This window comes from Triticum aestivum, chromosome 1D (assembly GCF_018294505.1).
Source record: "Triticum aestivum cultivar Chinese Spring chromosome 1D, IWGSC CS RefSeq v2.1, whole genome shotgun sequence".
Taxonomy (NCBI): Eukaryota; Viridiplantae; Streptophyta; class Magnoliopsida; order Poales; family Poaceae; genus Triticum; species Triticum aestivum.
Window position 1 is genome coordinate 168,061,276 of NC_057796.1, and position 27,278 is coordinate 168,088,553.

Genomic DNA, 27,278 nt, shown 5'->3' on the forward strand with positions numbered 1-27,278 from the left:
AAGTGAATACGGTGCTCCCCAAGCTCGAGGCCACGCGCCCGCTCAAGTGGTCCCAATGCGCCATCACTTTCAACTCGGCAGATCAGCTCAAGTGCGCGGTCACCGCTGGCGCCCTCCCGATGCTGTGCTCCCCAGTCATCAGCAATGGGCAGGTTACCAAGACCCTCATCGACGACGGCGCAGGGCTCAACATCCTGTCCGTCGACACGTTCGACAACGTCCAAGTGCCATATCAGCAGCTCCAGCCTACCAAGCCTTTCTCAGGAGTGACCGACGGTTCCACCACACCGGTAGGGCAGGTCCACCTGCCTGTCACCTTCGGAGAGCGCAAGAACTACCGCACCGAGCTCATCGACTTCGACGTCGCGCACATCCGCCTGCCGTACAACGCCATCCTCGGGTATCCGGCCCTGGCCAAGTTCATGGCAGTCACCCATCACGGCTACAACATCCTCAAGATGCCGGGAAGCGGCGGAATCATCACGGTCCCATGTGAAGAAAGAGATGCGGTGTGCTCCCTCGAGCGCGCCTTCCAAGCTGCAGCAATCAACGACCCCGACAGCAGGAGTGAGGGCCCTCCTGAGGCCCTCACCCAGAAGAAGAAGCAGCAGCGCCGTGCCGGACCTCAGGAGAGTGGCGACGCAGCTGGAGCCTCGTCAGGATCAGCGCCCGCTCCAGGGGCGCCTCCCTCCATCACATAGGAAGGCGCGCCCGGCGCCCTCCTCGGGCAGGGCTTCGGGGCTCTCTTCTGGAGGGCCTCAGACCTTGCCAACCTCACGAGGGAGGCGCTTGGGCGCCACTTGGAGGCGTGCTTCGCGGCACGTTTCCCTCAGGAGAACACAGGGCAAGGAGTGCCCACCACTCAGGAGTTCATCACCAAGACCACTCAGGAACTGCAAGACGCAAGGGCCATGTGCGGCGACAGCCGCTCACGAGGCGCAGCTCCCCATCCAGGCGAGGATGCTGGGTTGCGCGTCTGCATCGACGTCCCAGGGCTCAACAGGGCCGCTTCTCAGGAGCGTTTCTGGCCTTCGCGTGTGGGCTGTTGCGAGGGTCCACCACACAGCTCCGTTCGCATGCCCTTCGGTTTGCCGAGCGTGGTGTCAGCCTATCAGCGCAACATGCGGCGCGCCCTGGCGGCTCAGGAGGCCAGATACCACGCCGTTCTGGAGGAAATGGAGACGGTCTTCAAGGAACCTCCCGAGCCCCCAGAGCCTCCCGAGGCTCAGGGCCCTGGTGGTTCGTGAGGAGCCACTCCTTCGACGCGCGCCTTCAGCTGCACCAACTCTACTTCGTCTACAGAACCAGGTGACATTTTCCAAGCTCGTTTAGCTGGGAGCGCCCCTCGGGCTGCATTATTCCCAGGCCGCATGGGTTCGTCCTTGTGGCATGTACCCCTTTTTTGCTTATGTCTTTAGCTTACCTTGCTGGGGGCGCCCCTCGGGCTGCATCATCCCCAAGCCGCTCGGGCCGGACCCAGTGGCATGTATCTTCCTGCATTTATCGCTGATTTGCCTTTCATGCTTAACCTGCCTACGGTTATCACCTGCTCGATCATCGCCTCCCACGAGGCCTTCTCACAGGCACGGCGCTGGTGCATGGGTCCGTCCCTGCCACGTCGACAAATTTGAGCGGTCGAGCTCTGGCTCGCGGCACGCCCCGCGCACGTCACCTCACCAGGCCCTCAGTGCCTTCACTTCATCCCAGAGCAGCCAGCGGCAGGCTGGCAGCTATAACGGCAAACCGTGTTTCTTGTGCCTGTTCACAGGGATCCCATGGGGAGGATAGCAGGCGGCACCGCGAGTCTCCTTTTCTCTCGTGCAATTCACTTGCGCGTTAAAGGGGGGGCTCCTGAGCATTACGACTCAGGAGCTCTTACTGGCTCTCTAGCCCTCACCCCTGGCCTTGACCACGACATCGCGACCTGGCATACCAGCGGCGGCTGAGCTTGCTCGAGGGCCGGGACCTGAGGACGTAGAGCACTAAGGAGAGCATGGGGGAGGGAAACTCGTATGGGCCGGCCTAGCTATGCCGCACAAGCTGGCGCGCAGGCCTAGCGCACCACCAGGAATCGCCACGAAACCAACAAGATAAGTCCCGCTCTCGGATCGGCTAAATGTTGGGGCCTAAGGGTCACCCTCGCCGCAGCCCCGTTGCGGCCACGTCGACTCTCTTTCTTGCCTTACCATGGCTGCTTGAGCGCTAAGGGGGACCTCCTGAGCATCGCGCCTCAGGGGCTCTTACTGGACCTCGGGCCGCACACCTCCTGGCCTTGACCACGGCACGCGGCCTGGCATACCAGCGACGGCTGTAGCCTGCCTGGGGACCGGGACCTGTCAGCGTAGAGCAACAAGCTATCACGAGGGAAGAAAGGGGGGACCGAGCCTTAACGGGACATGCGTTCACCAAATTTTCATAACAGGGAAGATGAGCGCAAAAGACATTACAGACCCTTTACACGCCCCCATGGGGCACTTTATGATTCTTCGCAGGGAACAAAAGCTAGAACTAAGAGGGATCCTATCTACACCCTCCCGTGGCGGACGCCATCATCAACAGTGGGCCACGGGAGGCCGGCGCCAACCCCATCCAGATCAGCGGCGGCGACGGCCGGACGCCGTGGCTCTGCTCCGAGCGCGGCGAGAGCTCGGCGGCACGTAGCTGTCGTCGCTCGTCTCCGGAGTCTCGTAGAGCTCAGGAGAGCTGCTGGACTCCCAAGGGCTGCTGCTGCTGGAGTGGCCGCGAGCGGAGCGCGCGTCAGCCTGACGCTCCTCTCCGGAGCAGCATTCCAGGCGGCGGCCCTCCGCATCAGACCTTGAAGAAGAGCGTGGAGGCGCCGTCATACGCGAAGTGGATCGCGAGGGCGCCCCTCGCATGGCAGACCCGCGCGACCTCGCCCCAGCCGCGAGTCATGAAGATCTTGCCGGTGGGGACCGCTTCGATCTCTGCTCCGGTCGCCGGAGTGTCGCAGTCGGCGTGCTGCAACCAGAGCTCGAGAGGCCCCCTTGGCGGCATCACGTCGGAGAAGAACCGAGGGAAGCGGATCCAAGAGCTTGGAGGCATCGGCGCCCATAGCACAAGCTCGCGCGAGGAGTCCGCGGCATGGACGCGTGTCGCCGTGGCGCGGCGACCACGAGCGCAGCGCGGGTGACGCCGCTCGTCGCTCCGTCCTCTTGAGCCCTCGGCTCGGGCATACAAGGGTAGCGGATACCCGGGAGGAGGCCGCTCGCACCAAGGCCTCGTCACCACCTGCATCGCCGCTTCATCACGGCGGTGGACCGGCCTCTTCTTCAGCGGGAGCGGCCCCGGATCATCGCGGGGGGCCTTTCCTTTCTCTTCAGCAGAGAACCTTCTGATAGGCGCCATTGTTGTTAGCAGTGGAGCGAGGAGGAAGGAGCAAGCAAGCAAGGAAGAGATGGGCGACGGGGGCTTCGCCCCCCCTTCCCATTTATAGCGAAAGAAGGCCAACCGGCGCCTCCCACGATCGCAGGTAATAATGGTTTTCCTTGCATGTCGCAGGGATTTGTCAAGTCGTGCAGTTGCCGAGGCAGCGTGGGGAAGCGGAGACGCCCACGTCCAATCAACCGCCACGCGTCAACCGAGGCCGCAGGCTTTGGGGGCCCGCGGCGCTCCATACTTGACCCTTGGCTTCGCCGCGAAGCCAAGCCCGAGCGCACCTTGGGCCCGGGGGCTACTGTCGGCATTCTGGGAACGGGGGTCCCCAGACTTGCCTGCCGTCAGCGGGCCGTATGGCCCATCTTCATCAACAAGGCATCCAAGACCCTCGCGAGGGGCCAAGCCTCGCGAGGCGGACGAAGCAAGACCTCCTCAGGAGTGGCCTAGCCAGGTAGGCTCACGAAGAGCGGAGATATCAAGGCGGGGCAAACCTCACGAGGCTCTCGTGACGTGAGCCATGACGACCGGCACCAGGCGGGCGCCAGCGCGCGCAGCGTCCTTGTTTCCTCTTTGGTGCTAAGAAGGCTAGCGCAGGCGAGGAGTACCGAGGCATCAGGCAAAGGTTGCTATATCGGTGCAACGAGACCGAGACCAGGAGGACGGCAAGACGGAGGTCATCGTGGAGCCCAAGACAGCGTCACCACCAGAGCCTTTCGCAGGCGAAGACCACTTTTGTCAGGATAGTTTGTACTAGCTGTCCCCTTTCAAATTTGCCCGCCGTTGTTGGCTCCCTTCCCGCTCAATATTTGGGAAGAGGACCAGGGCCTATATAAGTAGAGCTAGCCAGCACAGTAGAGGCATCGAGTCCTCACCCGCACAAGTTCGACAAGCACAAGAACGCCCCGACCTCAGGAGGCTGTTCTTCCCCTTGTACTGTTCATCATCAGCCCAAGAGGCAATCCACCACCACACACACTGGAGTATGGTGTTACACCACAACGGTGGCCCGAACCAGTATAAATCTCGTGTCTTTCTGTGTTGCGAGTTCGTCGAGTTCGTCCGCGAGATCTTAGTGAGCTAGGGCGAAGATCGGTAGGAGGGAAAGACTTCGCGCGCACCCCAGAGTTCGAACCTTAAGGGTTTGCCGGAACCCCACATTCGACAGTCGCAAAATGCCTTCGAAGTGAGGATGGATCTGGAATAGCTCAGCTCCGCAATGCACTCGTCGATTGTGTTGTCGGCCTCGACAAGGCCTCTCCTTTCAGCGGCTTCACGAAAGCTTGGGCAAACAAATCCATCGACTGTCCTAAGTTCTTCAAAGGAGGTTGCGCCTACGACATGGTTTAGGAGCACTCGGAGATAGTATCGCCCCTCTCGGCTGGATGGGCCGACACGACTCTGCCTACCTGCTTTCTACATACATCCCATACGAATGCCTTTGGGAATCCCTATACAACAATGCCCGAGCCTCCGGGTATTTCTTGTTTGCCTCAAAATACTCGGTCAACATTGTTCTGGAGGCACCATGCCGAGTAACGACATCACTCAGATCCTCTCTTGCATTGAATGAGATCATATGCATGTTCGGGAGGTGAAGTTGCAATTGTCTCACAGATGAGAAGATCCCACTAAGGTTAAAGCTGTAGATCCTCCACAACGCCTCTGGCGGTGTTAGCCACCTTGCATCCCTATACTGCTTGATCTCGTCGATGTTGCCATTGCTATCAGCCTCGTCAAGGGAAGCTGAAGCCCGATCATGGCCCTTGTATTTATACTTAAATAGGTACTTCACCGCCTTGATACTCGAGCACACATCGACATTGATGTGACAGTTGTACCTCCTAAGAAGGTAAGGGTTGTATGGCACAACCCACCTATTATTCAGCGTCCGCCCTCGAACCTGTGCCCAAAGACCATCATCGCGTCTTCGATACATAGGATATGGATCCTTTCCTTGGACGGTTGTTTGAGTTAAAAGGACGTGGATATCAATTCTTACAACCCCCATCTTGCATGCACACATTCTTGGGATTGAGGACACCACATTGCCCATGCATCATGCCCGTCTTACATGCACACATCCTTGGGATTGAGGACACCACATGGCCCATGCATCATGTGTTTAACGACCATCGCATAAAGCTCTGGATACTTATGCTTGTCCGGGAGCTCAGCCGAGATGAGACGGCCGTACTGTTCTGGAACTATGAGCTTGCACCCAGACTCCATGATAAGGAGGAAGTGAGCATGCGGAAACAACATAGACATATGGAATCACTTTACCAAGGATGTGCTTCTTAAATAGTTGCTTCTTCAAATCTGCTAGCTTCGCTTGAAAGACCCGAACGATGAGATCAGGACGATCTTGAGGCGTCTATCCAGGTTCAAGCTCACGTGTTATCTCTTCCCAGTTGGGGTTGTGCGTCATCGTTAGGAAGATGCCGGGCTTCCCGTACTTCTGAACCAGGGCCATTGCATCCATGAACCGTCGCTTCATATCTCGCTTTCCCCCGATGAATTTTGCCGGGAGTACCGTCCTTTTGCCTACCGCATCAGCACGACTTTCGCCAGCATTTATGCTATCAACAACTCCCTTGTAAAGATCGACACATATCTCCTTCTGGTGACCCCGGATGTAGTCAAGCCTTGCACCCTCAATCTTTATGTACATGTCAACCACAAATTGCTGGAAAAGACGCTTGCCGTATAATATGGGATTGAATATCCCACGACGCATCTGGATTTTGTAACAGTAGTAGTCTCGAACGGAGACACACAACCGAGTATTGATATCTATTGAAATGTAAAGATGAAAAAATGTTAAGCGGTGCAATTCTTAGTAAGAAGAGGGTTAATAGTTAAGAAGGCTAACCTGGGCCCTCATTTTCATTATCATGGGGCCGAAGCACCTCATCCAAGGACACACCAACCTTTGGGATTTGGGCATGCCAACCAAGCCCCCCCCCCTCTCGGAAAAAGGGAGGGTACGACAATGGGTCATAGCATCCATAATATGGCTTTATTCCATACTTTCACATTGTTGTTCCCATAGAGGACAATACTACGGTTAAACTTTTTGATAAGATCATTTCCCTTGACCCAAACGGCAGCTACCTCTGAAGACAACGGCACATTATATGTCTGTTGGTCCATCCTTGGGTCGGTGTTTACAGAGATACGATACTCCTCCATGTCCTCAGCTTGGCCCAAACTCCTAAAAGTTTGCGAGTAGGGGTTGTCCCTAAGAATGTCAACCAGCCTTCTAATGACCACCTGGTCAAGTCTAGGGGAGTGTTGAAACCGATGCTGCAAGCCCGGATCGTCATCGTAAAAGTACAACTGCAAATGGCCCACATGATTCGCTAGGGCCAAATGAATATATGTTGTGATAAATCTGTCCGTGCGCCTGAAACGTGTACACCCCCAACCTCATAATCGTATATTTGTTATCAAGGCTTACACCAAGGGTGGTGAAGGAAAAGTGTCCATTGAAGAACCTAATGTTGTCGCGAAAATGCCTCGCGTTGCCATCTGAGCTTGACCACAACCTCCGGAGTTCTAAGGGAGGTTCCTCATGTAACCTGATTTGCCCACCACGACAACAAAATGACTTTGGCTCGTACTCAAACCTCTTTGCTCCAGAGTGTTTACAATCTGCCATGGGCTTCAACACGTGTGTGCTATCAGGGATATTTGAGCAGACATGTTCATAAGGATCGGGGACATTAGAACTGAGGATAGAGGCATCTGCTAGCTCAGCTGGTTCTAAGACCTCACCAATGTCCCCACCTGTTTTGTATTTTAATTCAAGCAATTTAATTTATATGAAAACATATAATTAATATAACAGAATTTGCTCATTATTATCTTAACATCATCAAAATGTACCTTCACCAGCAAACATATAGTGCTCCTCGTCCATGTCCTCTTCGGGGATTGTTCCTTCATGCATAACATCTTCGAGGAAGTTATCAAGATGGTACTAAAGTGAGATCGCCGGTGAGGGTTTCCACCAGACCTGCATGTGGGTGGGCAAGTAAATAACAGAACAATCTTTTAGAAGAAAAGCGTGAACACAGGTGTGAGTTTTACTACCGTTTCCAATGGTGGACGTTGGTGTGCTCAAAAATGAAATGGCCGGCGGTGAAGCACCAGACTCAAGGATGGTGTCCATATCCATGATATCCTTATGGAGCATTTCTCGAGCATCTGTATTTGGGTGAGCAAGTAAATACGATGGAATAAATCTTTGAATAGAAGAAAGTTAATACAGATTGGGACTTTAGTACCATCTCCAACAGTTGATGCCGGTGTGCTCAATGATGGGTTTCTTGACGATGAAGCACCTAGCTCGGGGCATCGCATTGCGATGGATTCAGCACATATCGTGTCTCGCCCAACAATATAGTTTGCCTTGCGCCGATCTAGCAATGATTGCCTCTGCTCAGGTGGTAAACTCTGCCGCCGCGCTCTTCGACGTGCATTCTTTTCTTGTCTTTCTTCATGTATTAAACTTTGCATGCGACTTCTTCGGTGAGCATTGACCTCTTCCCTAGCCTCAGGTGTTAAACTTTGCCTGCGGGCTCTATCACGGTCCTGTCTGGCTGTTCTTTGCTCTGCTGTAAGGCTAGCATAGCGAGCAGAATCATAGGATCGCTTTTTCCCTTAAATAATCCCAGGAAAAATAGTTTTCATAATCAGCGTACTTGTGCAAATATATTGATATATTGACATATAAAAACGTCATGTAGTTAGAGAACAATACCCTTTGAGCTTTCTCCTTGTTCCAACACACGAACTAATGTTCCCGTACTGAAGGCAGGAAATGTTGTAGCTAATTGGTTAAGTACAGGTTCTTCGTCCGAGGAGAAATCACTTAAGTTTCCCGTGTTCAATGGCTCCCTTATGGACAAACCTGTTGAACTATGGCGCACAGTGCCGAGACACAATTTCTTTGCTTTATCATGTTCATCCAGCACCGCTGCAATTATTCCAAAGTGAACTATGTCAGCCTATCTTATTATTCAAGAATTATGATAATATATAGTTCTATATATACACACAATTTGAAGGGCTGAGATAAGAAGGACCTTGCTTTGCTTTAGCAGCGGAATCACTTGGACGGCAAGACATTGCCCAAATAAGTCCTTACTTTAAAAGTAGTTACCGACGATTCCCTGGAGAAATGAAATATTGAGCAATGTTGAGTTTTCACTTTAAGAATACATTCATATGAAGCTGTACTTTTATAATATTGATGGAATTGGATCTGGTACATGATCTAGGTATCAAACCGTCAAAGATCCAACCATGGTTTCTTCACGTTTTTAGGAACAGATAACAGCAACAACAACAAAGCCTTTAGTCCCAAACAAGTTGGGGTAGGCTAGAGGTGAAACCCATGAGATCTCGCAACCAACTCATGGCTCTGGCACATGGATAGCAAGCTTCCACGCACCCCTGTCCGTAGCTAGCTCTTTGGTGACACTCCAATCCTTCAAGTCTCTCTTAACGGACTCCTCCCATGTCAAATTCGGTCTACTCTGCCCTCTCTTGACATTCTCCGCACGCTTTAGCCGTCCGCTATGCATTGGAGCTTCTGGAGGCCTGCGCTGAATATGCCCAAACCATCTCAGACGATGTTGGACAAGCTTCTCTTCAATTGGTGCTACCCCAACTCTATCTCGTATATTATCATTCCGGACTCGATCCTTCCTCGTGTGGCCACACATTCATCTCAATATACACATCTCCGCCACACCTAACTGTTGAACATGTCGCCTTTTAGTCGGCCAACACTCAGCGCCATACAACATCGCGGGTCGAACCGCCGTCCTGTAGAACTTGCCTTCTAGCTTTTGTGACACTCCCTTGTCACAGAGAATGCCAGAAGCTTGGCGCCACTTCATCCATCTGGCTTTGATTCGATGGTTCACATCTTCATCAATACCCCCATCCTCCTGCAGCATTGGCCCCAAATACCGAAAGGTGTCCTTCTGGGGTACCACCTGGCCATCAAGGCTAACCTCCTCCTCCTCACACCTAGTAGTACTGAAACCGCACATCATGTACTCGGTTTTAGTTCTACTAAGCCTAAACCCTTTCGATTCCAAGGTTTGTCTCCATAACTCTAACTTCCTATTTACCCCCGTCCGACTATCGTCAACTAGCACCATATCATCCGCAAAGAGTATACACCATGGGATATCTCCTCGTATATCCCTTGTGACCTCATCCATCACCAATGCAAAAAGATAAGGGCTCAAAGCTGATCCTTGATGCAGTCCTATCTTAATCGGGAAGTCATCAGTGTCGACATCACTTGTTCGAACACTTGTCACAACATTATCGTACATGTCCTTGATGAGGGTAATGTACTTTGCTGGGACTTTGTGTTTGTCCAAGGCCCACCACATGACATTCCGCGGTATCTTATCATAGGCCTTCTCCAAGTCAATGAACACCATATGCAAGTCCTTCTTTTGCTCCCTATATCTCTCTATAAGTTGTCGTACCAAGAAAATGGCTTCCATGGTCGACCTCCCAGGCATGAAACCAAACTGATTTTTGGTCACGCTTGTCATTCTTCTTAAGCGGTGCTCAATGACTCTCTCCCATAGCTTCATTGTATGGCTCATCAGCTTAATTCCACGGTAATTATTACAACTCTGAACATCCCCCTTGTTCTTGAAGATTGGTACTAATATACTCCGTCTCCATTCTTCAGGCATCTTGTTTGCCCGAAAAATGAGGTTGAAAAGCTTGGTTAGCCATACTATCGCTATGTCCCCGAGACCTTTCCACACCTCAATGGGGATACAATCAGGGCCCATCGCCTTGCCTCCTTTCATCCTTTTTAAAGCCTCCTTGACCTCAGACTCCTGGATTCGTCGCACAAAACGCATGCTGGTCTCATCAAAGGAGTCGTCCAGTTGAATGGTAGAACTCTCATTCTCCCCATTGAACAGCTTGTCGAAGTACTCCCGCCATCTATGCTTAATCTCCTCGTCCTTCACCAAGAGTTGGCCCGCTCCGTCCTTGATGCATTTGACTTGGCCAATATCCCTCGTCTTCCTCTCTCGGATCTTGGCCATCTTATAGATGTCCTTTCGCCTTCCTTCGTGCCTAACTGTTGGTAGAGGTCCTCATATGCCCGACCCCTTGCTTCACCAACATCTCGCTTTGCAGCCTTCTTCGCCATCTTGTACTTCTCTATATTGTCTGCACTCCTATCCAGGTATAGGCGTCTGAAGCAATCTGTTTTTAGGAACAGATCACGTCTCCAATTTGAGCATATCCTTCGTTTCTTTCTATCTAACCTAATTAGCTGTATATGAACCTTTTGTACATTCTGACACAGATTTTCAGTCACCTAAAAGTTCCTTTTGCACTCATTAACCTCATGCTGTATGCTATATCATGATTATATTTGGCAATCTCTTCACCTAAAACAAATAGTATCTCAAACTGAATGAATTTCTTGTATTCAAATCTGATCTGAATTGCCCATCTTATTTTTATTATGTCTGTACACACGGACTTGTAAGTCTAATCTGAATTGCAAGGAGTAATCGTTTGAGTAAGCACTAAGAAGTACAAATTGCTCATGTTCAGAGATGAATCATATTTTCTAGAACACATAGAAGACAGAGAAAGTTTCAAGCAGAAAGACATGAACGTGCATGAAGTACAAGCATCATGAAAGAAATTTACAATCCACAGTCATGTCTCGTGCATACATTCAACTACAACAGTAAAGTACAGTTCATAAAACTACAAACCAACTGACTCATGTCTCAATCAGGAGCCATGGTGTGTACCTATTGGAGACCCAGAAAACGTGAATAGATCAATAGAACCGAAGAGCCAGCGATGTGCTCGGATGGAAAATCACAGGCAGCGCAGAGCGGGATGGATGGTCCAGATGTTGGTCGACGTGGCAGCACTGAGCTTTTGATTCCGGCGACAACGGGCAGGCATGCCGTCAGGCTGCGCGGCCTCCATGCAGTCCCAGGATGGCGAGCGAGAACGCAAGCAGGGGGTGCGGCTTCCGCGTACCCATGAGGCCACGACGGGGATCGAGTGGCACCGGCAGCGAGAGTGGCCGGGCGAAAGCGGCCGAGCAGGGCGACGAACAAGGTGTGGAGGAAAGAAAGAGGAAAGGGGAAGATGGAGGAGCAACTGGGAGTCGGCCGGTGTACATAGTGATTTGAAATTTGAACTGGGATTGCCTATAGTGGTGGACGGGGGAGAAAGATTGGTGGAGATTGGCGGCGACGAGACGCGGGATTGGTGGAGATTGGCGGCGGCGAGGCCCAGCATTGGTGGAAGCCATGGGCAGGCGGTAGAAGCGGTGGAGGCGAGAAGGGTCTCGATAGGGATGACTTCTTTTTTTATTAGAAAAAAATTAACGATAAGGCAAGATGCACGAGAAGGATCGTGGGGAAGGAATCGATTGCCTGACGTTTTGTCTCTTAAGCTTTGTCAGTTGGATGGTCCACTTCAGGGTAGAGGGGCATGTCCCATGTGACATTGGTAGTGAACGAACGACCACCAACTCAAAACTTTAGAAGTAGGAAAGATAACTCTTGGTTAAACCAAATCCTCAGGGACTTTCACCTGTGTAATCTCGCAAACACATTAGTCCCTTAACTGTTTTGTCTTTTAATCATTCAAAACCCTCAGGAGGCACTATAGGCACTTACCATCGCCCCGTTTTGGACGATTTGATGGCAATCACAGTTAGCTTCAACAAAAGATAGCAGTTGAAATGAGTGAGGAACTCCCCTATATGCTGGAATCCGAGGGAGTGCATTGTGTACAGATATAGTAAGAACAATATGACAATGCACAACTAGACATACCTTCTATGTCGGTATTCTCTGCAACAAGGATTGGCTTTTTAGTTGCACTTGCAAAATTTAGAGCACAACAATCGATGAGAGATATCAATGGAAGTGAAGTAATGGTATGCAAATGCTCTCTGCTCAGTTTTTTTCATATATCCAGATTTGGGACCCCGGATTCATATTCTCCAACGAGATAGTTTACCAAACATAATGGTTGCGCAATCTAACATGTTTGCTTTTTGGTTGACTCATTTGTGCACTCTCCATGCTAACATGAATGAAGCATATGGAGAGCTGCGGCTTCCACACGCTGAATTTTCTTTTCTTAAGGACCATTTTCCAAGAACATTTCTAACACCGGAAACTTGAAAAGCCAGGTGTCGCCTATATTTCATCACAGTTGTTTCACTTATTTGAGTTATCTTGAAAATTGAAGTTTATTGTTGTTACCTCTTCAGCTGTATCATCTGTGCTAACTTCAGTTGTAACAACTGTAGTGCTAACATGCCATTTCAGCTTGGATATAAATTCCTGCTTGAACATTGTAATTAGACTGGCTGTTTCGATGATTCTGTGTCTTCCGTTGTCGGTTAGTCAGATTGTTATTAAACTGATAATCCAGGCATATCAACCCTGTTTGGACATGAGCAAACTACTGTGGCATCTAGTTGAGACATTATCTTTGCCATTTTGTTTAAAGCTAGAGAGAGGAGACTGACTTTACATTAGATATTCAACATAATTACCTATACCAATGCAATCACCTCTATTTCCATAGGTATTCTGTTTGAATGGAACGTACATCACTCCTGAACTCAGTTGCAATTTATAGTTGGGAAACAGGGAGAATTATCTTTTAAGAACATGAGTTCTGTGAGACAAAAGTGAAATCAGGGAATAATTAGTGATGTTGACAGAATATGAGTAACATCACTGTAATGATGTATCACCTCTGTTCTGAATTATAAGACGTTTTGAATATTTCAATATGAACTACTCCCTCCGTTCCTAAATATAAGTCTTTTTAGAGATTCCAATGTGGACTACATACGGAGCAACATGAGTGAATCTATACTCTGAAATATGTCTATATACATCCGTATGTAATCCCTATTGAAATCTCTAAATATTTAGGAACGGAGGGAATACATACAGACTGAAATGAGCTAACAAACACACCAAAACGTGTCTATACATCTGATTCAGAAAAAAGTTAGAACATCTTATAATTCGGAACGGAGGGAGTAGTAACATATTCACATTTCGATTTCTTTAAATCGACTGGGTGGAAGAGAGGTGATAAGAAGTCCAGAAACAGAGAGAAATTTATTGTCTAGTAAAGAGAGCTAAATTTGCTTGCTAGGTAGCCACACTTTCATAGACTTCAGAAAGTCAAGAGTGACTTCTATATGGCAACCATATTTTTGCCAGTTGTCAATGTTCTGAAAGATGGCTGGCTAATCGGCGCTGAGCCTGTTACCGTTGTTCACCGCTAATCGGCGAGTCAAAGCGAGGTAGAGCATGGTGATGCGATGGGGAACTTGTCAGCGGCTGAGGGGTGTCCTCTCCCACTGGATCGAGGCTGTCCGCCATGAATCTAGCTCCCCGTAATCGACCACGATTTCTCCTGCCACTTGAGAGGGTACTGGTGTGAAGGACGAGCTTGGTGCTCTGGTAGGTTGAAGTGCCTGTGGGGATCTCCGCGGAGTCACTGAAGGAGCATCTGTGGGTCTCAGCCTCTCCTACCCTGTTTTATTTCCTTGCCGGAGTTGTTCTTAATGGCTGCTAGGGTTGGGGGCTTGGCCATTTTGGGCCTTGGCTAGTACAATGAGCCAGATAAGGTAGCTACTTTCACTTTCCTCCTTTCATCTGTTCTTTATCGCAGCCTGAGTTTTCTCTGTGCCTTTGCCTGTTTCTCAATTCTTGATAGCAAGGCGTGCACCTGCTTAGTTCCTGCTATTGAGCCTTCCTTTTTTTTGGAACAACCTAGTGGACTTGAACACTGCCAGAAATATAACTCTTTTGCCTGTCCTGACTAATGTAGCTGCTTGCTTGCGCTAGTAACCATCACCCTTATTGGTTCATCCAAAAATGATACTTAGGAAATATCACTAATCATCCCTTTACATGAAATAATATTGCTAGTGCTTATGATTGGCTACCTTGTTTCTATTCCATTGTACCATTGAAGTTGTCATACCCATTATCTAAAAACCTTGCACATGTGCAATGTTGGCCACTATTTTCTCTTACCTATTGTAACAAGTTCATTATGTTGGATCTTTAAATTAATTTTTTTAACTCTCAACATGGAATTTTTAATTCCGTGTTTTTCATGTCACACATTGATCTAGCTGTATATGAACTGGCTGTACTCAGTTTTAGGAATCAGACAATTTTGAAGACTCTAAATGTTAGTCTTTTTCTGTAGATAGATGTAATGTTTATGTGGCAGCAAGTGAGAATCTTTTCCATTTGCTAAAAAAAGTAAAGCCGTGTGGTATTTCTCAGTTCAACTTCTGTATGATCTTTATTCTATGGTCCTAGCCAGATAAAAAATATAGGTACTCTATTGTTGAGTTAGTGAAGGCTATCCTTTGAAGTTTGAGTTGTTGGACAATCATATGTGAGAGAAAACATGCATGTTGTTATGTTGTGCTCGAAGCATTTATTACAGGGTCACTAACAATCATGGAAACCCTTCTCACATGTTTTTATTGAAACCCATTTTTCTTGGCGGTGCTAAACATATTGTTCATCATCTGAAGGCTATTATGTGTATAGTTTTGTAATCTGATTGTTAGCACTTTGATGTTTCTACAGTGCCAAAATGGACATACTTTATGTTCGACATGCAAGGCTAGGGTGCACAACCGTTGCCCTACATGCAGACAAGAGCTTGGCGACATCAGGTGCTTGGCATTGGAGAAAGTAGCAGAATCACTAGAGCTTCCCTGTAAGTACTGCTCTTTAGGTTGTCCAGAGATCTTCCCATACTACAGCAAGATAAAACATGAAGGGCAGTGCAGCTTCAGGCCATATAACTGCCCCTATGCTGGTTCTGAATGTGCTGTGGCTGGTGATATACCTTTCCTTGTTGCACATTTGAGGGATGATCACAAAGTCGATATGCACAGCGGCTGCACGTTCAACCATAGATATGTCAAGTCCAATCCACGAGAGGTTGAAAATGCCACCTGGATGCTAACAGTAAGTCTCGTGGTACTCATTTTTAGACATCTGTGTGAAATCATCTTATTTTTCAATCTGAGGTTTGGGATGCTTTTCACAACCTTAACTTGCTGATTTGATGTTTTCGTTGAATCAGGTGTTCCATTGTTTTGGACAATACTTCTGCCTGCACTTTGAGGCCTTCCAGCTCGGCATGGCACCAGTATACATGGCTTTCCTTCGTTTCATGGGGGACGAGAACGAAGCAAGGAACTACACCTACAGCCTCGAGGTTGGTGGTAACGGTAGGAAGATGGTATGGGAGGGCACCCCTAGAAGCATTCGTGACAGTCACCGGAAGGTTCGGGACAGTCATGATGGCCTCATCATCCAGAGGAACATGGCGCTGTTCTTCTCCGGCGGTGACAGGAAGGAGCTGAAGCTGAGGGTGACTGGACGGATCTGGAAAGAGCAGCCCAATCCGGAGGGAACCTGTATACCCAACCTTTGTAGCTGAGGCGAGCAACGTCCAGCGATGAAAATGGTTGTGCGGCTGGGCTTGTTATTTATCCACTGACATGTCCTCTTTGTTTCGATAGTCCAGTGAGAGTCCCAGTGCTGTACTACCTTGAGCTTGAGGCAATTTTTAGAGGTGTAAAATGTCTTGTAAAGTAAGTAATTGTGTATAACGAAACCATGAAACACTACAAGTTGGCCAATAAATGTTTTTAGAGGAAAAGGGCACAAAAACCCCAGCTCCATTTGCATAGCAAAGAAAACCAGCGTCTGACATACACCAATTCCAGCACGCGGAGGACAGCTAACCGCTGCCTCAGCAAGAAACTATAGAAGAAAACACAAAGAAAACCAAACAACAGTCTGCATGCATGGGTAGAAACTGGGCGGAAGAAAGGTTCCTAAACATGCTGATACACAAGTGGCAGAAAGGCGAGCAAACTGAGGCCCCAAAACTACATGTAGCAGTAGGAGACTGATTATGCAATGTGGACGTCTCCAGCAAACAGCAGCTCCCACTGCGTCACAAAGTGAGAAGACAGGTCTTCAGGGGCCTGGCCGTTTTCAGCCTGGGTCCGGCCACAACAGTAGTGGTGGGTCTCTTGACAATTGTTCCAGTTCTTGAGCCACCTTTTGTAGATGAAGCTTGACACGGTCGGAGGATAGCATCTCCCATAACGTAAGGCTCACCGTGGTCTTGCCGTCTTGCGCCAAATAGCCTGCAAAGCAGACCACGTGGTGCGGTTGAAAACCATGTCATTTCTTAAATTCCAGATAGCCCAAAGGCCAGCTGCATGAATAATATTAATAGCAGCAAAACTATCACCCCTAGACCAGCAATCTGAGAAGGACATCATATTGATCTCTCCTCTAAAACCAGTTTACTTGGCAACAGTTCTCCAGAACTCCAAGGAATCAACACAACCAAAAATAGATGGTGGTAGGATTCAAGTTCAGTGCAAAAAACACAGGTAGGATCAGGGACTTCCTGTCTTTTCTGCAGATTATCTCTGGTCAACAGCTTGTTGTTGGCCAACAACCAGAGAAATATATGATTCCTAGCAGGGATTTTAATAGACCAGACAGCTGGGGTATTCACAGGGAGCACCCCTCTGAAGTTTACTATTTTATAAAAGGACTTAACAATATATACTCCTCTAGAATTGAGGTTCCAGACTAAAGTGTCTTCCTCGTCGGAAAGGATAATAGATTTAGCAATCTCAAGCAGTTCAAACCACAACATTAGAAGATTTTCAAGGAAGCATCTCCTAAAGGTAATTTTCAAGTCAGTGCCATCCCAAACTGTACCAACAATTAGATTTTGCTCAGTAGTAAGAGAATAAAGCTCCCAATATTGAGTAGCTAGAGGAGTAGAACCAAACCAGTGGTCCTCCCAAAACCTAGCTTTTTTGCCATTGCCTCTGTTCCAAGAGAAACCAAATTTAGAGGCTTTAGCAGCCCAAAGAACACTTTCCAAAAAAGGGGAAGCACCAGTAGAAACACAGGCAAATAAATTGGACCTTGGGTATTGTACTTGGCATCAATGATGTCTTTCCAAATTTTCCCATTATCCTTGTGATATCTACTAACCCAAGAAGCTAATAGACACAAATTCATATCAACTATATCTGTAATACCAAAAACCCAAATTCTTTTCTCATAGTGAGGGAGCCCCAAGATGCTAAATGGTATTTGTGGTGACCTTCGTAGTCATCCCAAAAGCAATGGGCTAGTTGGGAGTTAATAAGCTTAATAGCCCATTTGGGAAATTTAATAAAACCCATTAAGTAAGAAGGAATAATGGCTAGGCAAGCTTGAACTAAAACAAGTCTCTTGCCAAAAGAGAGGAGCCTCCCTCTCCATCCAGCACCCCTTTTAATGATTTTATCAACCAAAGGCTGAAGATCCTCTCTTCTCACCTTGCTATGATGGAGAGGGGCACCAAGATACTTAACGGGGGAAAGAACTGAGCTTACATCCTAATGTTTGAGCAAAAGCAGCCACTTCACTATTAATATTGATAGGGACTAAGTCACACTTATGGAAATTAATCCTCATGCCAGAGAGGTGCTCAAAGCAAGAGAGCAACCATTTCAGATTTCTAGCATGATCAATGTTATCATCTAAAAAGAGTAAGGTGTTATTAGCATATTGCATGCTTTTCACACCAGCTAGATTGGAAGGGGGGAAAACCCCAGCAATCAAATCATTATCAATAGCTTTCTTCAACATTCTAGTGAATACATCAGCTACTAAATTAAACAACAGGGGGAGATAGGGCCCCCCTACCTAGCACCCTTCCCAGCAATGAAAAAATCACAATCGGTACCATTAATTCTGACACCTACAGAACCATTATGAAGAAGAGATTCAAGTTGTGCATCCACTTTGGGCCAAATCCTCTCCTCCTCAGCATTCTAAGCAAAAATTCTCTACTAATCATGTCATAAGCTTTTTCATAATCAACCTTAAAAACAAAACCAACCAGTTTATTGCTGGCAACAACATGAACTATCTCATGAGCTGACACAATACTTTCTAAGATAAACCACCCTTGAATGAAAGCAGTCTGATTGGGAAAAATTAAATCATTGCACACAGGGCCAAACCTATTGGTGGCACACTTGGCAATTTTTTTAAAACTACAGTTAATCATGGCAAGAGGTGTAAATCTATCCATGGTCACTGCATTGGGCTCTTTAGGAACCAAGGTCAAGAGCGAGAAGCTAAGTCTATATAGATCAAGTTCTCCTCTTTCCCAGTCTCTAAAAAGAGCAAATAGATCATTTTTATAAGATCCCAAAAGTATTGGTAAAAAAGAAAAGGAAAACCATCAGGGCCAGGGCCCCCTCAGCATTATTGGGATTAAACCCGATGTCCCAGTCCATGTGTGTGTACGTACCGGACTAGTAGTCCCAAGTAGGAACCGACAAGGTTAGCACTTGGGCTGTTTAGCTCCTTTATATACCCATGTAAACCCCACGATGTACCACAACGAAAAAAGCAATAAAGAAAAGGCAGGAGTGACAAGCCCATGTCGCTATCACCAAAAATCAGTTTTCCTCTGTACTAGTTTACATTCGCAAGTTTACCAGAGTTCCGTCGAGAGAGTCGCTGCGTCGATCCAAGATCATATCGATCCTGTACGCGTGCACGTAGCGCTAGCTAGCTACAAAATCAATCAAGCTGTCAGCTTGCTTGCTTGCTAGCTTTGCACACACGTGTTTCAGCTCGTGGGCAATTTGATCTACCGATCAAAGGCCAACAATTGGTATCTAGAGCCTCGACGATCTACGATGACGGACAGCGACACTGAGTCAGTCAAGTCCGGCAATGGCGGTTCCAAGGGGAACAAGTCCGACAACGGCGGTTCCAAGGCGAACAAGAATGGCGACAAGGTGAAGAAGGGCGGCAAGTCAGCGACTAGTGGTGGCGGAACGGGCGGCGCCAACGTACTGGTGCATCACAACATCCCCATCCACTACCCGATGCTCACCGACGCCAACTACGGCGTGTGGGCAGTGAAGATGAAGATCATTCTTCGAACCCTGCGAGTGTGGCAGGCCATTACGGACGACGACGTCGACGAGGAGTGCGACGAAGGTGCCATGGCCGCCATAGCTCAGTCTGTGCCAGATTCCGTGCTGATGACATTGGCGGAGTTCGAGACAGCAAGAGAGGCGTGGAACGCACTCAAAGAGATGAGGATCGGAGAAGATCGCGTCACGAAGGCTCGGGCACAAGTGCTGAAGCGCCAATTTCACAAGTTGCAGATGGAGGAAACTGAATCGGTGAACGACTATGCCATGCGTCTGACTACATTGGTGGGAGAGATCCGCGCGCTTGGTGCAAAGCTCGAGGAAGCCGAGATTGTGGAGAAGTATTTCAGTTTGGTGACTGATAAATTCACGTACATCATCGGCACGCTCGAGCAGCTTTACGACATCGACGACATGACCATAACGGAGGCGATCGGACGCTTGCGGACATGGGAAGAGAATGCTCGTGGCTGTCGGAAAGGCAAAGGAGGAGGTGGTGACCAACTCATGTACTCGCGCGCAGATTGGGAGGCCCCAAGTAGCAAAGGTAGGCGTGACGGTGGTAAGGCTCAAGCAACGCAAAGCACGGCGGACAAACCGGAAAAGGCAAGCCACAAAGTCGTGGTAAGGCGGACCGATCTAAAGAGCGGAAGCCACAGAACTTGGATATGTCCGAGGTCAAGTGCTATAACTGCAACGAGATGGGTCACTTTGCGAAGGATTGTCTGGAGCCTAACAAGCGGGAGATCAAGGCAAATTTGGCGAAGTAGGAAGACGAACGTCCATGTCTTCTGATGGCCGAAGTTTGTGATCTCGTCCAAACAACGTTGTGAAACCAAACCGGAAGGTGCTACTTCATGAGAAAAAGGTAACACCAAAGTTATCCGGGAGCAAGAACGTGTCGTGGTATCTAGACACAGGTGCCAGTAACCACATGACGGGGTGCAAGGAGAAGTTCCTTGAGCTGGAATATGATGTTCAAGGCTCGGTCAAGTTCGGTGATGGTTCAAATGTGGAGATTTGCGGGCAAGGTTCTGTCCCCTTTGAGGGTCTCACATGAGAACATTGCATACTCACCGGAGTATACTACATCCCAAGGCTTCGCAACAACATCATCTCTATCGGGAAACTTGACGAGAATGGATGCAAGGTGGATACTGAGAACGGAGTGATGACGATCTTCGACAACCTCCGAAACGTGCTAGCGCGCGTGAATCGCACGCGGAATAGGCTCTATATCCTCAACCTTGATCAATCTCAACCGGAGTGTTGGCTCGCCAAGAGTGATGATGACTTGTGGTTATGGCATGCTAGATTTGGACACGTTAACTTCTACGCCTTGAAGAAGATGTCGAAGATGGAGATGGTATCTGGGATGCCGTTTATCGACCATGTTGATCGAGTATGTGATGGGTGCTTGGTTGGAAAACAGCACCGCAGGCCGTTCCCTGCTAAGTCTACCTATCGTGCAAGTGATGCACTCGAGCTGCTCCATGGTGATCTATGTGGCCCTATCACCCCAGCAACTCACGGAGGAAAGAATTATTTCTTCCTTGTGGTAGATGACTACTCGAGATACATGTGGGTCGTTCTCCTACGATCTAGAGATGAGGCGTTTGAAGCGTTTAAGAAGCTGAAGGCTGCAACGGAGATGGAACACAAGCTGAAGGTTCGTGCTCTACGGACAGATCGCGGCAGAGAGTTTACGTCAAACGAGTTCAACGACTACTGCGAGAAAATTGGCATAAAGAGGTTCCTCACGACACCTTATACGCCACAGTAGAACGGGGTTGTTGAAAGGCGCAATCGAACTGTCATTGACATGGCAAGGAGCTTACTCAAGAGCAAGAATCTGCTGGGGACTTTTTGGGTGGGAAGCTGTCTCGACAGCGGTCTATCTTCTCAACCGGGCTCCAACGAAGGCGGTGATCGGCAAGACTCCGTATGAAGCTATTTACGGACGTAAGCCGAATGTGTCTCATCTACGGACGTTCGGGTGCGTGGCGCATGTGAAGACGGCGGAGCCGCATCTCTCAAAGCTTGCCGATCGTAGCACCAAGATGGTGTTTATCGGATACGAGAGGAGTTCCGGCACCAAGGCATACCGCTTCTACGATCCACGAACCAAGCGTCTACGGATTTCACGCGACGTCGTGTTTGAAGAAAATCAAGCGTGGAATTGGAGCGCATCAGCCAACGATGCTCCAATCGGTAACATATTCACAGTTGAATTTCCAACTGATGATGATGCAGGGGAGGACGTCCAGGTGGTTGGCAAGACGCCCAACCAAGGTGACCACAATGATAGTGATCATCATGGTGCCGACACCAACGACGACGCGCATGGGTCGCAAGGTGATAGCGATAATGACGCGCAAGACACGGGTAGAGATCTTGGCAACGACATCAACAACGAGGCGCATAGTGATTATGACAATCAAGATGATGGTCACGATCATGACGACTACGCCGATGACGCGGATGCCAATGACCCGACATCTACCACGCCCGAGACTCAACCGTCTTCCTCAAGTGCATCGACGCCGAAACAATTTGTGTCCCCTCCTTCGCAAGCCACAACGGATTCTTCCAGGCCTTGTCGTTACAAGACCCTCAAGAAAGTCTACAAGTACGCAAAGCCAGTTACACTCGAGTACTCCGATTTGTGTTTACTCGGAGTTGAGGAGCTAGCGAACTTCGTAGAGGCGAGCAAAAGTTCAAGTTGGACGCACGCCATGGATGAGGAAATGAAGGCGATCGAGAGCAATGGCACGTGGACTTTGGTAACCCGACCTCCGAACCAAAAGGCCATAGGTTTGAAGTGGGTTTACAAGTTAAAGAAGGACACAAAGGATGCCATTGTGAAGTACAAGGCAAGACTCGCTGCAAAGGGCTACGTACAACGTCAAGGAGTTGACTATGAGGAGGTCTTTGCACCGGTTGCTCGACTCGAGATAATGAGACTGCTCCTAGCTTTGGCAGCACAAGAGGACTGGAAGGTTCATCATATGGATGTTAAATCCACTTTCCTCAACGGCGACCTCACAGAAGAAGTGTACGTGGAACAAACCCTCGGCTACGAGAAGAAAGGCAAGGAAGGGAAAGTTTACAAGCTCAAGAAGGCACTTTACGGGCTCAAACAAGCGCCGAGAGCTTGGAACTCAAAGTTAGACCGAAGATTGGTGTCACTTGGGTTCAAAGGATATCCCCTCACGGATCTACAAGACAGTCTTTCAAGCACCGGAGAACAGGTGAAAGTTGAAGACGTGACCAAGGAGAAGCGCTGGCGTCAAGCTACGGACGAGCTGACCACAACAAAGGCGATCCCTAATATGCTACGAAGAACGGCAAAAGCAATGCCAAGGATATTCCCTATGAGTAGTAGTCATCGCATTTGGGATCCAAGTCGCATCAAGGACGTCATGTTTAGGGGGGTGAATATTGGGATTAAACCCGATGTCCCAGTCCATGTGTGTGTACGTATCGGACTAGTAGTCCCAAGTAGGAACCGACTAGGTTAGCACTTGGGCTGTTTAGCTCCTTTATATACCCATGTAAACCCCACGATGTACCACAACGAAAAAAGCAATAAAGAAAAGCCAGGAGCGACAAGCCCCTGTAGCTATCACCAAAAATCAATTTTCCTCTGTACTAGTTTACGTTCGCAAGTTTACCAGAGTTCCGTCGAGAGAGTCGCTGCGTCGATCCAAGATCATATCGATCCTGTACGCGTGCACGTAGCGCTAGCTAGCTACAAAATCAATCAAGCTGTCAGCTTGCTTGCTTGCTAGCTTTGCACACACGTGTTTCAGCTCGTGGGCAATTTGATCTACCGATCAAAAGCCAACAAGCATAAGAGCCAAATACAACAGTTTTGATCTCCTCTTTAGAGAAGGGGGACTCAAGCAGGGTGATATGCTCTGCTGTGGCCATGCTACCATGATCCCAAAAATCATCCTTGAGATCAATATCAATAGTAGGAACATAACCAAATAATTTCTTATAGAATTCTACTGCAATATTTAGAATACCTTTAGGGTCCTCCACTAGCCCATCAGGGCTGTCTAGGGCAGTAATCTGCTTCTTCCTCCTCTTCTGGTTAGCTAGAGCTTTGAAGTATCCAGAGTTAAGACCCCCTTCAAGAATGTCTCTCTCCCTTGATCTCTGCCTATCCTTGATTTCCTCTTTCTTCCAAATCTCATTGAGTTCACCTGAAATAGCTTTCACTCTAGCTTTAGAATTAGGAGATAAAGGTTGAGATTCAGAAAGAATGTCTAAACAATTGAATTCAACAACTAAGGTTTGCTTAAGTCTATTTTGAGAGTCCTCATAGTTAGCACTCCACCCTTTAGCACCTTTCTTGGTGTTTCTAATCTTGAATTGCCAAATGTCAATAGATTTGGAGAGATGGCAATCAACATTCTAAGCTTTATGAATCATTTCCTTAAAACCTGGAGTTTCAAGCCACCACCTCTCAAATCTAAACATTTTTGGCTTAGGGGCAGTAAAAGCATTAGTGTTAAGAACTAGAGGAGTGTGATCACTCCCAATTCTGGGGAGGGCTTTAACCTGGGAGATAGGAAAAAGGCCTTCCCAATCAGCATAAATGAAAATCCTATCAAGAGCAGCCATAATCAGGTTCTCCTGGTTATTAGCCCAGGTAAACTTCCTGCCAGAATTTTTAAGTTCTATCAAACCAAATTTATTAATCTAGTCATTAAACAAAGTCGCCGAATGATGGTTGATCAGCCCAGTGTTTTTCTCCTCAGCCTCTCTAATGAGATTAAAATCACCAGCAACAATAGTAGGGCCAAACTAGCCAGTTAGCAAGTTATGAAGTTCATTAATGAAATCAAGTTTCAAATTGTCATAAGAGGAGCCATAAACAGAAATTAATCTCCAAACAGAATTATCATTCTTGTTTTTAAGCAAGCAGGAAACACTAAAAGCATGGATATCACAAGACAATATGTCAAAGATATCACTCTTTCTACCAACTAAGACCCCCCTATAGTTTTATTTGTAGGGAGCCAATGCGAGTTCAACCCATTCCTAGAATCAATAGACTCAAGCTAGTTAAAAGTGAAATCAGCTTTCTTAGTTTCAGAAAAACGTAGAAAATCAGGACAAGTAGCTCTAATGAGCTCTTTTTTTGAGGGTTTAAATAGTAGGAGAGGCTCCTACTGCATATATATTATATCTAAAAGATAATGTACAATGATTTACATGGCACCCCTAGAACAAACTGACATATGGGGGGTAAGAATTACAGACAGCGTTGGGGAGGGTTTTATAGGGGAAGGGGGGGTGTTCTAGTTAATAGAATTCACCAAAGCAGAGATGCTGGGTTTCAGCTTTTCTGGCACTCTGTAGATCAGGTTGGAGTCTTGTACCGTAGCTTCCAGGCTCCAACTGTTGGCGTGACACCTCTAAATAAGTTATTGCTCCTTTCCTTCCATAGGCTCCAGGCAGCAAGTAAGAAGGTGTCCATGAACAGTGGTCTGCCCCATTTCTTCTTGGCATGTTCAAGTAGATTTAGTCTGTGGGTTGCATCATTCCATTGCGTCCCCAACTTATTCCAGCATTGCCGACTGAAAGAGCATTCAAATATCATATGCTCGATAGTTTCCTCCACGTGGTTGACACTAGACAATCCAAGTTGTCGCCTATATTATAGTGTCGTCGCTTAAGCATGTTTATGGTGTTTAACTAATCAGAGAGCAGTAGACACCCAAAGACTTTGATCCTGAGCATGCATTTGGATTTCCAAAGCCACTTGTAAGCTTTGTGGGCTCGAACGTCTCTGAAGCAGAATGCATAATATCTGCTGGCCTTGAAGTCCGAGGCTCACCACACATATGTACATTTGTCTTCACCTTGCTCGGGTATATTAATTTCTGTGAGCAGTTGCTGAATCGTTTTGACCTCCTCATGGGCTTGTGGTGAGAGGGGCAACTGAAAGACAGAGCTCAACACCGTCGTTCGTAGGAAGTTTATAACCGAAATATCTTCATTTGTTGTGTAGGAGTAGGCACGCGGGAAGGCCAATGATGCAAGCTCTTCATGCCATAAGTCCTTCCAAAACAGAGCAAATGATCCATTTCTGATTTGGACCATGGAGATCCCTCGAAATAATGGGCTGAGCTGCATGACATCTCTCCACCAGAAGGAGCCACAAGGATCAGAGGCGTGGGTGGTTGCATCCGGGTAGTATGTATTCCATACGAGCTCGACCCAAGGTGTGTTGTGGTGATTGTAGAAATTGTTTCAAAATTTCAGCAGAAGGGCGTCATTCTGAACTTGCAGATCCAAGACACGGAGTCCTCCGTGCTTTTTGGGGCGGCAGACTAGATCCCAGGCTGTCAGGGAATTACAACGGTCTCCATTGTTTGTTTTCTTGTTCCAAAGGCAGTGTCTTCTAATTTTATCGAGCTGGGTTATTATTTTTGGGTTGATCTTGATTGTGCACATTGCAAACATGTCCAAGGAGGTGACGATTGAATTGAGCAGTGATAGTTTGGCGCCGTACGATAACATCAACATGGTGGCGGTCACACGACGTTCGGCTCTGCAAACAAGGGGCATGAGGTCTTGGACCATGGGTCTGGTGGTGCCTAGGGGGAGCCCTAGGTAGGTAAATGGCATGCCACCCATAATGCAACCAAAAATATTGGCGATGGATTGCAGAGATCATTCGGTGCATCTATTGGGATCAAAGTGGATTTGTGGAAGTTGATCTTCAGACCAATGGATTCAGTGTAGTCAGTGAGAATTTGCCTCATGATTTTGGCTTGCTTCGTGCACGCTGGCATCACGATGATCGTTCCGTCAGCATACTGTATAACAGGGTAGTCCGTGTTTCCGCGAGCCTCCATTGGGAGCTGGAGTAGGTTCTTTCTGAAGGCATCATTGATTGCTAACTAAAGAAGATCAACTGCGAGGACGAAGATGAGCGGTGACAAAGGGCCCCCCTATCTAACAAAACATCGACATGGGAATTGCTGGCCGGGGATTCCATTTAGGAGTACTGAGGATTTCCCCGATGAGAAGATTTGGATCCGGCCAATCCATTTGTTAGTGAATCCCATATGTTCCATGATATTCAGCATTGCCGAATGATCAATTGTATCAAACGCCTTGGCGTAGTCTAATTTGAGTAAGACAATTTCCCGTTTAGAGTCTTGACATTGATGTATGTACTCGAAAGCCCACACAAGACAGTCCTGTATTGAGCGCCCTTTGATGAAACTATATTGGTTACGGTGAATGAGCTTCAAGATTATTTTTTGCAGTCAATTAGCGAGTAATTTTGTGATGACTTTCAGACAACAATTCAACAGTGTGATCGGCCTTTAATCATTAATATAGGCTGGGGCATTCACCTTAGGAATGAGAGTGATGAACCCATAATTTAGGCAATCTAGCTGCAGAGATCCATCATGGAATTCAGAGAACAATTTGTAGAAATCCTCTCTGATGATAGACCAGCAAGCTTTGAGGAAAGTTCCATTGAATCCGTCTAGGCTAGGGGCTCTATCCACAGGCATTTCTTTGATGACCTCATCGATCTTAGCTTTGGAAGGGGGTAGTCAGTTGGTGTAGGTCGCCACACCGTTTGATGATTGATGGTAAGTCAAATCTCATATTATGTGGGGTGGAGGTGCCCATCCTTTCCTTGAAGGCTTCAAGCAGTACTGACTCTTTCCTTGAATGATCCTCGGTCACCGTTCCATCAGATGATATAAGGGTGGCAATGGAATTTTTCTGTACCTCTCTGTGGCAATAGCTTGTAGAAGTTTTGAGTTTT

General features: G+C 47.9%; 1 protein-coding gene across 1 annotated transcript in view; it reads left to right on the forward strand.

The window, feature by feature from the left end:
* Positions 1-16,155, forward strand: part of LOC123180859 (E3 ubiquitin-protein ligase SINAT5) — a 29,467-nt gene extending 13,312 nt beyond the window's left edge. Inside the window, exons 2-3 of the mRNA XM_044593028.1 lie at positions 15,069-15,455; positions 15,574-16,155. Coding sequence (XP_044448963.1) covers positions 15,069-15,455; positions 15,574-15,933 — 747 coding nt within the window. The 3' untranslated portion in view covers positions 15,934-16,155. The remainder of the gene's footprint in view (positions 1-15,068; positions 15,456-15,573) is intronic.
* The last annotated feature ends 11,123 nt before the right edge of the window (positions 16,156-27,278 follow it).